Genomic DNA, 13,258 nt, shown 5'->3' on the forward strand with positions numbered 1-13,258 from the left:
CAATTCTCTTGCCTCAGATTCCCAAGTAGCTGGAATTAAAGGCACGCACCACTACGCCTGGCTAATTTTTGTATTTTTGCTAGACAGGGTCTCGCCATGTTGGCCAGGCTGGTCTTGAACTCCTGGCCTCAAGTGATCCACCCGCCTCGGCCTCCCAAAGTGCTGGGATTACAGGCGTGAGCCACAACGCCAGCCAGGTGCTGGGAATCTGAAGGAGGGACAATGACCCTGCCTAGGGTAGGTGGAGAGATTGCATAGAGGCAGTCTTTGGAAAGAAACACTTGAAGGATGAGGAAGAGTCTAACTGATTCAGAAAAAGGAAAAGCTCAATGTGAGTACAGAGCCAAGGATGTTTGGAAGAGTGAGAGATGGGGTGATGAGGTCAGCTGAGGGAGGCTTTGGCGGTCAGGCCAGAATTCAGACTTGACTCTGAGTTACTGGGGAGTTCTTGAAGGATTTTGAGCAGTGGAGTTCCTTGGCCAGGATTCTGAAGGAAAATCTCTCGGGCAGTGGTGTCCAAAGACCTGGAGTCCTTTTATGAATCCATTGTCTGACCTGGAAAATGGATGGCTTCACCCACTCCCAATCCCATCATGGCTTCTGGTCCACTTAAACCATGAGAACTTTTTTCTTTTTCTTTTTTTGAAACAAGGTTGGCCCGGCGCGGTGGCTCACGCCTGTAATCCCAGCAGTTGGGGAGGCCGAGGCGGGTGGATCATGAGGTCAGGAGATCGAAACTATCCTGGCTAACACGGGGAAATCCCATCTCTACTAAAAATCCAGGCGCGGTAGTGGGTGCCTGTAGTCCCAGCTACTCAGGAGGCTGAGGCAGGAGAATGGCGAGAACCCGGGAGGCGGAGCTTGCAGTGAGCCAAGATGGCGCCACTACACTACAGCCTGGGCGACAGAGCGAGACTGTCTCAGAAAAAAAAAAAAAGAAACAGGGTTTTGCTCTGTTGCTCAGGCTGGAGTGTAGTGGTGTGATCACAGCTCACTGCAGTCTTGATCTTCTGGGCTCATGCAATCCTCCCACCTCAGCCTCCCCAGTAGCTGGGACTACAGGATTGTACCATCATGTCTGGCTAATTTTTTTATGTTTTGTAGAGATGGTAGAGGGGCACGTCCCTCTGTTCCCCAGGCTGGTCTCGAGCTCCTTGGCTCAAGCTGTCCTCCCTCCTCCGCCTCCCAAAGTGCTGAGATTACAGGCATGAGCCACCTTGCCCGTCCTGGGAACTGTTTTTTAATCAGCTCATCAAAACCTTCATCACCCCTGCTAACAAAGGGAGCCACTTCCTTCCTCTCTGCACATACCCCATGTCTCACCACGATGATGGAGCTACAGTGGGACGTGGAATCCAGATATGTGAAGGATGCAGGAGTTGAAGGTGTGTAGAGAGGTGATGGGCAAAGGGGTCCAGGAGGTGGTAACCCCAGGTGTTCTTGGCCTTGGCCTTCCCCACCTTTCTGGGACTGGGCCAGTTTGAGCATCTCAGCTGCCTCTTCTGCCCGCCCCGTTGTTAGCCACACTCAGCTTCCTGCCCCACCAGAGGAAGTGGGGAGAGACGGCAGGTGCAGTGATGGCTGGCGGAGTCATGGTGAGTCCTTACACCCAGAAACCCGGGCATCTCAGCCCCAGCCCCCATGCCTAGGGTTCCCAGACCCCACTGACTCTTCCTAGCCTGGGAACTCAAGTGATCCTGGGGACCCTGCCTGCCATTGCCAGCAGCCTCATATTGTCCACCCCCATCCACAGGACAAGGAGTACGTGGGTTTTGCTGCCCTCCCCAACCAGCTGCACCGCAAGTCTGTCAAGAAGGGGTTTGACTTCACACTAATGGTGGCAGGTCTGGGGGTTTTGGAGAGGGAACTGCGGAGGGGATGTCCTTAGGAGACCCTGGCTGTCCACTCCCCTGACCAGTTGGGCCTGTTCTGTCCACAGGGGAGTCAGGCCTAGGGAAATCCACCCTCATCAACAGCCTCTTCCTCACCAACCTCTATGAGGATCGCCAGGTGCCAGAGGCCAGTGGTAAGACCCTCCTCACCCTCTCCAGGCAGTAGCCCCTGACCCCAGGTTACACCCTTGTTTTTTCCATCTGGGGACTCAGGTAGTTGACTGCTTTTTTCTGAGACTTTCCTCCCCTGGGAAATGGGTGCAGGCAACTGTGATGTTGACAAAGGAAATGAATTCTGCCTCAGAGCCTCCCCGGATCCCTGACCTCTCCCCCATCCCACAGCTCGCTTGACACAGACCCTGGCCATTGAGCGCCGGGGCGTAGAGATCGAGGAAGGGGGTGTGAAAGTGAAGCTGACCCTTGTGGACACACCTGGCTTTGGGGACTCAGTGGACTGCTCTGACTGGTGAGGAAGAGGAAAGGGGACAGAGGCTCAGCCTCTCACAGTGGCGACTCCCTGGAGAGTTACAGGGCTGGTTTGTGCTGGCTCGCTATCCCAAAAGGTGGTGTCTGTTTCAGAGGGTCCCTGTGCTTCTTGATGACTCACCTAGGCCCCCACCAGTTCCCTTAATGTCTTTGGAGGGAGCCAAAGAAATGACGTTCTACTCCCACAGTCCTGGCTAACCTTGCCCCCTGCCCTCTGGCCTTTGATCTCTGACCTCACATCCTCTCCCCACACCCAGCTGGCTTCCGGTGGTGAAATTCATCGAGGAGCAATTTGAGCAGTACCTTAGGGATGAGAGTGGCCTGAACCGGAAGAACATCCAGGACTCCCGAGTCCACTGCTGCCTCTACTTCATCTCACCCTTCGGCCGGGGGTCTGGTGGGGGGATCCTGGGGGCTGGGGCATTTAGGGAGGGCTGGGGGGTCTCTGCCTCCTGAGGCTGGGCAATGACCAATCCCTGGGTGCAGGCTCCGGCCCCTAGATGTGGCCTTCCTCCGGGCAGTACATGAGAAAGTCAACATCATCCCAGTCATTGGCAAAGCGGATGCCCTGATGCCCCAGGAAACCCAGGCCCTCAAGCAGAAGGTGTGAGTGATGACCTCTGACCTTTGACCCCAAGTGAGGCCAAACCTGATTTCAGCTTAGACTTCTTTGATCTTGAAGTGGCCTTTTTGGAGCATGGTGCGTCAGGTTAGATTGTAGGAGAAGCTTGAAGCTTCTGAGGAAGGCGGGTGGTAAGCCGCCAGCGTAGCCATGTTTCTGAAGGCTCAAAATAGGCTAGATATGCAGCCCTTGGGCTAGATGCCTGGCTAAGGCCTATTTCAGGGCAGGAGCATAGACATGAGAACATAGTGACTTCCCTCTGGCCCCCACCCTGTGTCTTCAGAGCCCTTTCCCACTGTTTCTGCTTATATCTCTCTCAGCCTCTCTTTCTCTCTTTCTTTTTTTCTTTTTTTAGATAGAGTCTCACCCTGTGGCCCAGGCTGGAGTACAGTGGCAAGATCATAGCTCACTGCAGCCTCGAACTTGTAGGCACAAGTGATCCTCCTGTCTCAGCCTCTTGAGTAGCAGGGACTACAGATGAATACCACCATGCCTGGCTAACTTAAAAAAATATATTTTTTTGGCTGGGCTTGGTGGCAGACACCTGTTAATCCCAGCACTTTGGGAGGCTGAGGTCAGTGGATTGCTTGAGCTGAAGTTTAAGACAAGCCATGGCAACATGGCAAGACCCCATCTCTACAAAAAGTACAAAAATCAGCCAGGTGTGGTGGTGTGCACTTGTAGTCCCAGCTACTCAGGAGGCTGAGATGGGTGGATCACCAAGATGGAGCTACTAGACTCCAGCGTGGGTGATAGAGTGAAACCTTGTTTCAAAATATATATATATATTTTGTAGAGATGGGATCTAGCTATATTACCCAGGCTTCTCCTGGTCTCTTAATGTCTGCGCCATCTTAGAATCTTGTGTTTCTCACCATCTATGTCTCTGAGATTTTGTTTTTGTCTTCCTGTACGTCCATCTCTCCCCATCTCTGTCTTTCATGTCTTTCTCTCTGTCTCTGACCACCCAGTATCTCTGTGTCTCACTGTCTCTGGTCATGAAATGTCTGTCATTGTGGCCTGTTTCACACTGTCTCTGTATCTGTTTCCCCTGAGATCCGGGATCAGTTGAAGGAAGAGGAGATCCACATCTACCAGTTCCCCGAATGTGACTCTGACGAAGATGAAGACTTCAAGAGGCAGGATGCAGAGATGAAGGTGTGGGAGACAAAGAAGGAAGGCAGGCTGGGCACGGTGGCTCACGTCTGCAATCCCAGCACTTTGGGAGGCTGAGACGGGCGGATCCCCTGAGGTCAGGAGTTTGAGGCCAGCCTGGGCAACATGGCGAGAACCCGCCTCTACTAAAAATACACAAATTAGCCAGGTGTGGTGGTGGGTGCCTGTAATTCCAGCTACTCGGGAGGCTGAGTCAGGAAAATCACTTGAACACCCCAGCCTGGGCAATGGAGTTAGACCCTGTCTCAAAAAAAAAAAAGAGGAAGGGGCAGGAAGCAGAGGAGGCAGGTGTGGAGATTGAAGCTGGGAAAGAGAAAGTTTCTGCCGTGTGAGCCAGTGGTGACCCCCCTGCCCCTGCCCTCCAGGAAAGCATCCCTTTTGCAGTCGTGGGATCATGCGAGGTGGTGAGGGATGGAGGGAACCGACCGGTGAGGGGACGCCGCTACTCCTGGGGGACCGTGGAGGGTGAGTGAGGCTAGGCAGGGGTCCTAAGGCCAGCAGGGAGCCCGGGGCCTCTGGGTCAGGCGCACTCAACATGTGAAGTTGGGGTGGGCTTTAGTCCCAGGGGATCCTAGGAGGAAAGGGGGGTCGCTGGGCTGCAGACCGCGGACCCTCCGCTACAGTGGCAGCAGGGCTTTCCTGTAGACCCGACCCTACGGGTGGGCTGGACCCGAAACTCCCTGACGTTCGCTGGTCCGCGCCGCGCCCCCTCCAGTGGAGAACCCACATCACTGCGATTTCCTGAACCTGCGACGGATGCTGGTGCAGACACACCTGCAGGACCTGAAAGAGGTGACGCACGATCTGCTCTACGAGGGCTACCGGGCCCGCTGCCTACAGAGCCTGGCCCGGCCTGGGGCTCGCGATCGAGCCAGCCGCAGGTGAGACCCGGTGCCGACAGTCTCCGAGCCTCCAAGGTCCCGCCTCACCCATGACCCCGCCCTGAGGCCCCGTCCCCACCACCCGTGACTCCGCCTTCACCACTCAGACCCCTCTCTCCCTCTCTCCCTCTCCTCTCCCTCTCTCCCAACCCGCTTTGCCTCCGGCCCTAACCTCAAGGACCTGGCTCCGCCTCCTAGACCCCAACCTCGCCCCAGGCCCTGCCTCCTGGGCCTCACCCATAACCTGAGGCCCCGCTCCTGATTCCTGTCCCCTTCCCACTGTCCGGCAGTAAGCTTTCCCGCCAGAGCGCCACGGAGATCCCGCTGCCCATGCTGCCTCTGGCGGACACCGAGAAGCTGATCCGCGAGAAAGACGAAGAGGTGAGCACGCAGCTCGCTTCCCCCCGACCGATGCCCCAGGTCCCCCTCTGGCCTCGCCACGTCACCGCCTGCAATCTCGCCCTGCACAGCTGCGCCGCATGCAAGAGATGCTGGAGAAGATGCAGGCCCAGATGCAGCAGAGCCAGGCCCAGGGCGAGCAGTCAGACGCCCTCTGAGGCCACGCCCCAACCCGGCCTTACCTCGGCTCCGCCTTCAGTCGGCCTCTTGTCCAATCCCCGCGCCCCACACTGCCTAGCGCCCCCCCCCCCCCCCCAGACCTCCCGGGTGCCGCCCTCGCGCGGGCTAGGGGGAGGTTCTCCCAGCGTAGCCCCGCCCGGGCGCTGGTCCTGCCCACCCAGACACCGCCCACTTCCCGGCCCAGGGCCTGCACAGTCTTCCAGGGTCCCCCCTCTTCTCCCAGGCTCTGTCTTCAATAAAAACTGAGCTTCCCGCGGCCACGCGAGCCTTCTCCTTCCTTGCGGAAAAAGGCGGCAGGCGTAGATTGTGGGGCCGCCCCCCGCAGGCCTCCAGGCCGCATCCATTCATTTGTGGGGCGCTCCCACCTGAGGCCCTCGCGCAGACACTCTGAAGGCGCCGCCCATAAGAAACAAAGACCAGTGAAATTTTATTGGGAGCCGGGGTGGAGGTCGGGCCGAACAGAAGCGTCGGCCCGCGGGGGCCCCTACTCCTGGTCCTTGGCGTCGCCGTGCGTGATGACGTAGCAGATATTTTTGTAGTCGACGTTGCCGCTCACGTCGGGGGGGAAGGCCGCCCACATGTTCTTGATCTGGGGAAAGACGTAGGGGCGTCTCGCACAGGCCCTTAGGCTCCCTGGCCCCAGCCCCTTTGCTGCTCCGGCCCCGCCCCAGTCCCCACTCACCTCCTCCTGGGAGAAGCGGTCACACTGCGTGGTCAGCAGCTCTTCCAGGCTGGAGAGAGGTGACACAAGGGGAGTTGCGATTGGGTTCCTGGTTCCTTTCCACTCCCTCGCACCTCATCCCCGTTGCCAGCCCCAGCCGCCCCCGAAAACCCAGGTCACTCTACTTCCTTTATTGGCCTCCCAGACACTCGCTTTTGCCCTCTCCGCCCACATTTGCTGTGAAAATGCAATCTTACCGCCCATTACCACAATCTTAACTACTCCCTTACCTCTGGCAGTGCCTAACCCTTCGTAGGAATTTTTGGGTTTTTGTTCGTTTTGAGACAGGGTCTCGCCCTGTCGCCCAGGCTGGAATGCAGTGGTTTGATCATGGCTCACTGCAACCTGGAACTCCTGGGCTCAAGGGATCTTCCTGCCTCAGCCTCCGGAGTAGCTGGAACTATACGTGTTTGCCACCACTCCCGCGAATTTTTTTTTTTTTTTTTTGGAGACGGAGTTTTGCTATTGTCGCCCAGATTGGAGGGCAGTGGCATGATCTCGGCTCACTGCAACCTCCGCCTCCAGGGTTCAAGCGATTCTCATGTCCCAGTCTCCCGAGTAGCTGGGACTACAGGTGCCCGCCACCACGCCCAGCTAGTTTTTGTATTTTTAGTAGAGACGGGGTTTCACCGTGTTGGCCAGGCTGGTCTTGAACTCCGGACCTCACATGATCCACCCGCCTTGGCCTCCCAAAGTGCTGGGATTACAGGCATGAGCCACTGCGCCCGGCCAGTCCATGAATTTTTTAGTTAAGTTTTTAGAAACAGGGTCATGCTATGTTACACAGGCTGATCTCAAACTCCTGTCCTCAAGCAAATCCTCCTGCCTCTGCCTCCCAAAGCACTGGGATTATAGGCCTGAGCCACAGGGCCCAGTCTTGGTAGGAATTTAAGGAGGCTGTCAGTGTGGGAGCAGCTGGTGGAGTGGGGGAAGGGTCGGAAGGGTGGGGGAGCCGATGCTTACAACTTCTTCTTGATGGTGCCCTTTCCCTCAGGGTCCAGGACCTTGAAGGCTCCAGTGATCACATCCTCAGGGTCGGCACCTGTGGGAGTCAGAGGGCACATGAAGCTGATGGGTCCCTGAAGGGTCTGGGAAAAGGCAGCTGGGGCCTTGGACCCAGGACACTCCACTCACCCTTGAGCTTCTCCCCGAACATGTTCAGGAAGACGGTGAAGTTGATGGGACCGCTGGCTTCCTTCATCATGGCGTCCAACTCCTCATTCTTCACATTGAGGCGGCCTGGAGGGAGTTGGGGGAAGCATGGGCTGGAGCGGGCTCCTGGGGCCGGGCCTGCGCTTCCTACTAATTCAGCTAATCCCATCCATTTTTCAGCTGGGTAGACTGAGGCCCAAGGTGGAGCTGACAGGACTGGAACCCAAGGCCACTGAATTTCCTAGACTCTGCATCCTTGAATATTCCCACCTGGGGGTAGGGGACTCACCCATGGCTGCGAAGGTGTCCCGAAGGTCCTCCTTGTCTATAATACCATCACGGTTCTGGTCGATCACGGTGAAGGCCTGGGGAGGGCCGTGGGGGGGAGGGTTAGGTCCCCCATGGCCCAACCTCAGCATCCCTACCCCAGGCGGATCAGATACTGGCTCTCAGCCAACTGTCCTCTTCTACCCCAAGCAGAGAGGGGAGGAGGGAATTCTAAACCTTTCCCCTCCTTCAAACAGGTGCACATTCCAGGGAGAGGGTTGGGGAGAAGGCCAGCAGGGCTGCTTTTGGTCAGCCTTCCAGTTTCCCCGTCCCCTCACCCACCTCCTTGAACTCCTGGATCTGAGTCTGGTCGAACATGGAGAAGACGCTGGAGCTTCCGCCCTCTACTGTCCTTCTCTTGGCCCTCTTGGGTGCCTGGAGGGTGAGGGTTGAACAAAGGGGCCCATGGACCAGTCCCTCCACCTCTTTGGGGGCAGTGGATTAGATTAAGAATTCTTTGAGTCCCTGTTCCTAAAGCGTCCCTTTGCCCTGAGTCTCCCCTTCCTTGGGACCTCTTTGCTGAGGGGGCTTGCTTTGATTGCATTCCCCAAATTCCCATCTGTGGCTCCTGGGTCTCCAACTCTCCATTCCCCACAATGGGTGGAAGCTTCCTTATCTTCTCAGTGCCCTGAGCCTAGCTCCTCTGAGCCCCAGACTTGTTGTGTGACCCCAGCCACTCATTTGCCCTGTTTGAGCCTCTATTTTTCTTTTTCTTTTTTTTTTTTTTTTGAGACAGAGTCTTGCTCTGTCATCCAGGCTGGAGTGCAGTGCTGCAATCTCGGCTTACCGCAACCTCTGCCTCCCGGGTTCAAGAGATTCTCATGCCCCAGCCTCCAGAGTAGCTGGGATTACAGGCATGCACCACCACGCCCAGTTAATTTTTGTATTTTTAGTAGAGATGGGGTTTCGGCATGTTGGCCAGTTGGTCTCGAACTCCTGGCTTCAAGTGATCCAACCACCTTGGCCTCCCAAAGTGCTGGGATTACAGGCGTGAACCACAGCACCTGGCCTGAGCCTCTACTTTCTCATTTGTAAAATGGGATGGGAGTTATTGCCTGGCTGGTGCCAGAGGGCCTTAGGAAGATGGAGTACAGGAATGAATGGATCAGGCTTTGAGAGGGACTGGGCCCCTGTGAGTTGAATGTCTGGGTGGATTATCATTGATTGGATCCTTTAGGCCATCACACAATCTGTTTTCCATCAGTGATGCCGAGAAAGAGATGAGCATTCTTTTAACTTTTTGTTGGACTGGGAACCAGCTACTTTCTTTCAAAGGGTGAGGCTGCCCTGAGATCTAAGGGATCTGGGCAGGGGTTGGAGGATTCTCACTCACCATGTCTTCAGTCTCTGGGGGGCAAGGCAGAGGCTCCGGCTGGAAAGAAGCAGGGAGTCAGCATGGAGCAGTCCCTCTGGGGTTATATAGTCCTGCCCCAGGGAGCCCTTAACATACCAAGGTAACCTTAGCCCTGCGGGTGCCCACCCCAGATACCAAAATAGCCCAACTCAGAGCCTCTCCTTTCTTGGAGGGCCGGCAGCAGCTGGAGCCCAGGGGGGAGGAAGGGGGGAGCAGGTCTTGCAATGCATGTCTCACTAGGGCCTGGGCAAGAAGGGATGTTCTTTCTCCCAAAGAGGGGCTAGAATGTGCCAGAGTTTAGAGGGGACCCAACCCAAGGCATCATTCTGGGAGATAAATGAACCAGATCCTGTACCCCGAGTGGGGTGGGCTCAGACTTAAATCCAGTAAATGTCCGGGTGCAGTGGTTCACACCTGTAATCCCAGCACTTTGGGAAGCTGAGGCGGAAGGATTGCTTGAGGCCAGGAGTTCAGGACCAGCCTGGGCAACATAGTGAGACCCCTGTCTCTATTTTTTTTTTTTTTTTTTTTTTTTTAAGACAGTCTCGCTCTGTCTCCCAGGCTGGAGTGCAGTAGCGTGATCTCGGTTCACTGCAACCTCCACCTCCCCGGTACAAATGATTCTCCTATCTCGGCCTCCCGAGTAGCTGGGATTATAGGTGTGCCACGAAGCCAGGCTAATTTTTTTTTGTATTTTTAGTAGAGACGGGGTTTCACCATGTCGGCCAGAGTGGTCTCAACTTTCTGACCTCGTGATCCATCCACTTTGGCCTCCCAAAGTGCTGGGATTACAGGTGTGAGCCACTGCGCCTGGCCCCCATCTCTATTTTAAATTAATAAAATAAACCCAGTAAACATGTATTGAACACACACAGTGTGCCACGTGCTAGGCTGGGCTTTGTGGGTGCACTTTGGCAGACACAATCCCTCCCCCGCCACATGGTGGAGTTCATAGTCAAGTGTGTGTAAGTGTGAGGGTGGTGAGAAAGAGCCATCTGTGGAAGCTGGGGATCAGGTGGGTCTCCTACCTCCCTTCAAGGAGAGGGGAATTTTTTTTTTTTTTTTTTTTTTTGAGATGGAGTCTTGCTCTTGTCGCCCAGGCTGGAGTGCAATGGTGCAATCTCGGCTTATGGTAACCTCCGCCTGCTGGGTTCAAGCGATACTTCTGCCTCAGCCTCCTGAGTAGCTGGAATTCCAGGCACCCGCCACCACGCCCAGCTACTTTTTTTTTTTTTTTTTTTGAGATAAAGTCTCGTTTTGTTACCCAGGCTGGAGTGCAGTGGCGTGATCTTGGCTCACTGCAACCTCCGCCTCCCGGGTTCAAGTGATTCTCCTGCTTCAGCCTCCCGAGTAACTGAGACTACAGGCGCGTGTCACCACGCCTGCCTAATTTTTTTGTATTTTCAGTAGAGATGGGGTTTCCCTCTGTTAGCCAGGATGGTCTCGATCTCCTGACCTTGTGATCCGCCTGCCTCGGCCTCCCAAAGTGCTGAGATTACAGGTCTGAGCCAACGCGCCCGGCATCTAATTTTCTGTATTTTTAGTAGAGATGGGGTTTCACCATGTTGGCCAGGCTGGTCTCGAACACTGACTTCAGATGATCCACCCGTCTCGGCCTCCCAAAGTGCTCAAAGTGGCGGATTACAGGCATGAGCCACCGTGCCTAGCCGAGAGGGATTTTTTGAGGTGAGATGCTTTGTGGTCTCAGATTTTGTGCTGGGCCTTGGTTTCCCCTCTGTAAAAGGGAGATGTAGTTCCCATCCCACAGAACTTGCCTTATAACTAATAATTATCCCTGCCCTGGTGGAACTTACAGTCTAGCCATAGAGACAGGAATGAATGCAGAAACTGACATACCAGGGCTGGTCAGGAGCGCAGAAGTGGAGGGCGTGGCAGCCCTGTCTAGGAGTATGGGAGTGGCTTCACAAGGGCCAGGAAGTCAGGTACAGGTGGAGGAGCAGGTGTGCTGGGCGGAGGGCATGGCCTGAGCAAAGGCCTGGAGAGTGGAAGATCAGAGGTGTTCAGGTTGCCAGAATTGTGATGGGGCTGGTGACCAGCCCCTGAGGGGCCTTCAAGACCAGGCACAGGACGGAGACCCTGGGGAACCTTGGAAAGGTTTCATGCAGAAGAAGGACATGATCTAGTATGAGTCTAGAATATTTTCTCTGGGTACTGGTGTGGAGGCTGGAACTCAGGAGGGGAGGCAAAGACCCTAAGAGGATAGCCAGCTGGTCACTTTCTGTGAGGTGCCTTGATGGCCAGTGGCAGCTCACTTCATTCTGGCCAAGAGCCAGCTTGGCTGATTGTGTGACTTTGATGTACCCTCTCTTCTCCCTCTGGGCCTCAGTGACCCAGTCCCCTCCATGCAGCAGAAGTCTGGAAAAATAGTGGCTGAGGAAGCCCCGAGTTGGCAAGGACAACCATCTCCTTCTCCTCCTGCTCCCTCTAGGACCCGACGACGTCCTGAGGAAGATGCCTCCCCCTCCCCCCTCCCCCCTCCTCCAGGCCCATGCCAATACCTCTAAGACATTTTCTTTTCTGGGCACTGAGGCCCAGCCACCTGTTGTCTCTAAGAGAGAAGGAGCCACCCTAAACTTAGCAGCTGCCCTTAGCCTCCCACACCAGCCCCTCCCTGCCTCAGACGGCAGCTGCCTCGCCTTATAGGGTTACCATGGGGGTCCAGGTCAGGGAGGAGCCCACTTATTACTGGGTTCTGGGAGAGGAGGAGGACTCCAAAAAGGGTAATGGGAGGAGTGCTCAGGAAGCTTGGGTCAAATGGGAGATGGGGAAGGTGAGGAGAAGGAGATCAGACACTGAATGGGAATTGACAGGACTTGGGGCTGAGTTGGGAGTGAAGGACCTTAGAGAACTCAGAAACCAAGGAGGAGCTGAGAAGTCGGGAGCTAGGTCTCAGTGGAATTCCAGGATGGTGGATGCTATATGGAAATCGGAATATGGGGGTCAGAGAAAGAAAAGGGTATTTAGAAGTTGGAAGGTTGGAGCTCATAACGTCAGGTCTTTATGCTTGTGATCTAAGGACAACCTGGGGCGCTCATGAGATTGAGGTCGGGGTTCTCAGTGGAACGTGAGGAGCACAGAGGGATGTGGCAGTGAGGGGAGAGGAGTTGACGGGACTGGGGCCTTGGATCCCCAAAAGAATAGTAACACACATATGGGGAGTTCATGGTATTGGAGATTCATGGATTTGGGGTTTGAGATCCCCACTAGAAGAAATGGTGCGGGTAATCAGAGGGATAAGGTCTGAGGAATTGGAGCCTGGGTTCTGGGGAGGAGCTCAGGTAGATGGGAACTGAGGAGAGGGACTTGGAGGTTGGGATTCCCGCAGGAAATGGGTGAAGCAGAGATATGGGTTGCTTATAGGATCTGGGGGCTCTGGCTATTGCCACCCGGGCCTGGAGTGTTGGGGTTAGTTGGGGGCCGGGATCGGAGAATTAGAGTAAAGGCTGAGAGTACTGGGTCAGGGCACTGGATCTGTGGTGGGGTTTAGGGTCCCACAGACCCCCAGAGTGGGGGGCTCAGGAGCTGAACGAAGAATAGGGACCTGGAAAGGACTCGAGAAGGGCAGCGCGGCACTCATTGTTTGAGGGCTGCACTAATGCCCCCGCCCCTTCTCCGTGCTGTCCCCAGCTGTCACCCTCCTGTAAGGCTTGTCTCCGGTTGTCACCGACTATCCCTGGGCTGGCACCGCCTGCTGGCAGCATCTTTGCCCTTTGGATGCTCCCATTGGCTGAGACAGCTACTTTCCTGTCCTGTGGCCAAAGTGGGAGAACACGATCATTGGCTGACGAGGCGAATTAATCTCTAGCTTGCCCCGCCTCCTTCTCGCTGTCATTCCTTACTGACCATTTTGGGAGACCTAAAGAATTCCTCAGCCCTTCCTATTGACTGCGGATGCTGTCTGTCACCGCCTAAACAGACATCACTGCCTGTCAATTTGACCACCACCTACTCCCCTTTTCATTGGCTCCCTTTTTACCGTTCCTATTGGTCAAGAAGCCTCCAGGCCCCACTTCTTACTCGCACAGCCCTTGCCTCCTCCTCCGCCCT

The 13,258-nt window shown here is 55.5% G+C and overlaps 2 protein-coding genes across 3 annotated transcripts; one reads left to right on the forward strand and one right to left on the reverse strand.

Annotated features, from left to right (window-relative positions):
• The first annotated feature begins 1,577 nt into the window (after window positions 1-1,577).
• Window positions 1,578-5,896, forward strand: SEPTIN1 (septin 1). Its single transcript, XM_030821906.1, has 11 exons — window positions 1,578-1,595; window positions 1,679-1,844; window positions 1,940-2,026; window positions 2,235-2,358; window positions 2,636-2,770; window positions 2,865-2,982; window positions 4,057-4,158; window positions 4,542-4,641; window positions 4,892-5,057; window positions 5,348-5,438; window positions 5,528-5,896. The coding sequence occupies exons 1-11, from the start codon at window positions 1,578-1,580 to the stop codon at window positions 5,612-5,614; spliced, it is 1,194 nt and encodes a 397-aa protein (XP_030677766.1). The 3' UTR covers window positions 5,615-5,896.
• A 143-nt stretch (window positions 5,897-6,039) lies between these two features.
• Window positions 6,040-13,124, reverse strand: MYLPF (myosin light chain, phosphorylatable, fast skeletal muscle). 2 transcript variants are annotated; one of them, XM_003280431.1, is made up of 9 exons: window positions 13,055-13,124; window positions 11,048-11,186; window positions 9,170-9,208; window positions 8,119-8,211; window positions 7,799-7,874; window positions 7,492-7,596; window positions 7,321-7,399; window positions 6,319-6,367; window positions 6,040-6,225 (listed from the first exon to the last, which is right to left on the reverse strand). In XM_003280431.1, the coding sequence occupies exons 3-9, from the start codon at window positions 9,170-9,172 to the stop codon at window positions 6,121-6,123; spliced, it is 510 nt and encodes a 169-aa protein (XP_003280479.1). In that variant the 5' UTR covers window positions 9,173-9,208; window positions 11,048-11,186; window positions 13,055-13,124; the 3' UTR covers window positions 6,040-6,120. The 2 variants fall into 2 exon arrangements, with proteins under 2 accessions (XP_003280479.1, XP_004087420.1); XM_004087372.2 differs by lacking the exon at window positions 13,055-13,124 and adding an exon at window positions 11,710-11,772 and having other exon boundaries at window positions 6,042-6,225.
• Window positions 13,125-13,258: the final 134 nt, after the last annotated feature.

The sequence above is a fragment of the Nomascus leucogenys genome, chromosome 2 (assembly GCF_006542625.1).
Source record: "Nomascus leucogenys isolate Asia chromosome 2, Asia_NLE_v1, whole genome shotgun sequence".
NCBI classification, from domain to species: Eukaryota; Metazoa; Chordata; class Mammalia; order Primates; family Hylobatidae; genus Nomascus; species Nomascus leucogenys.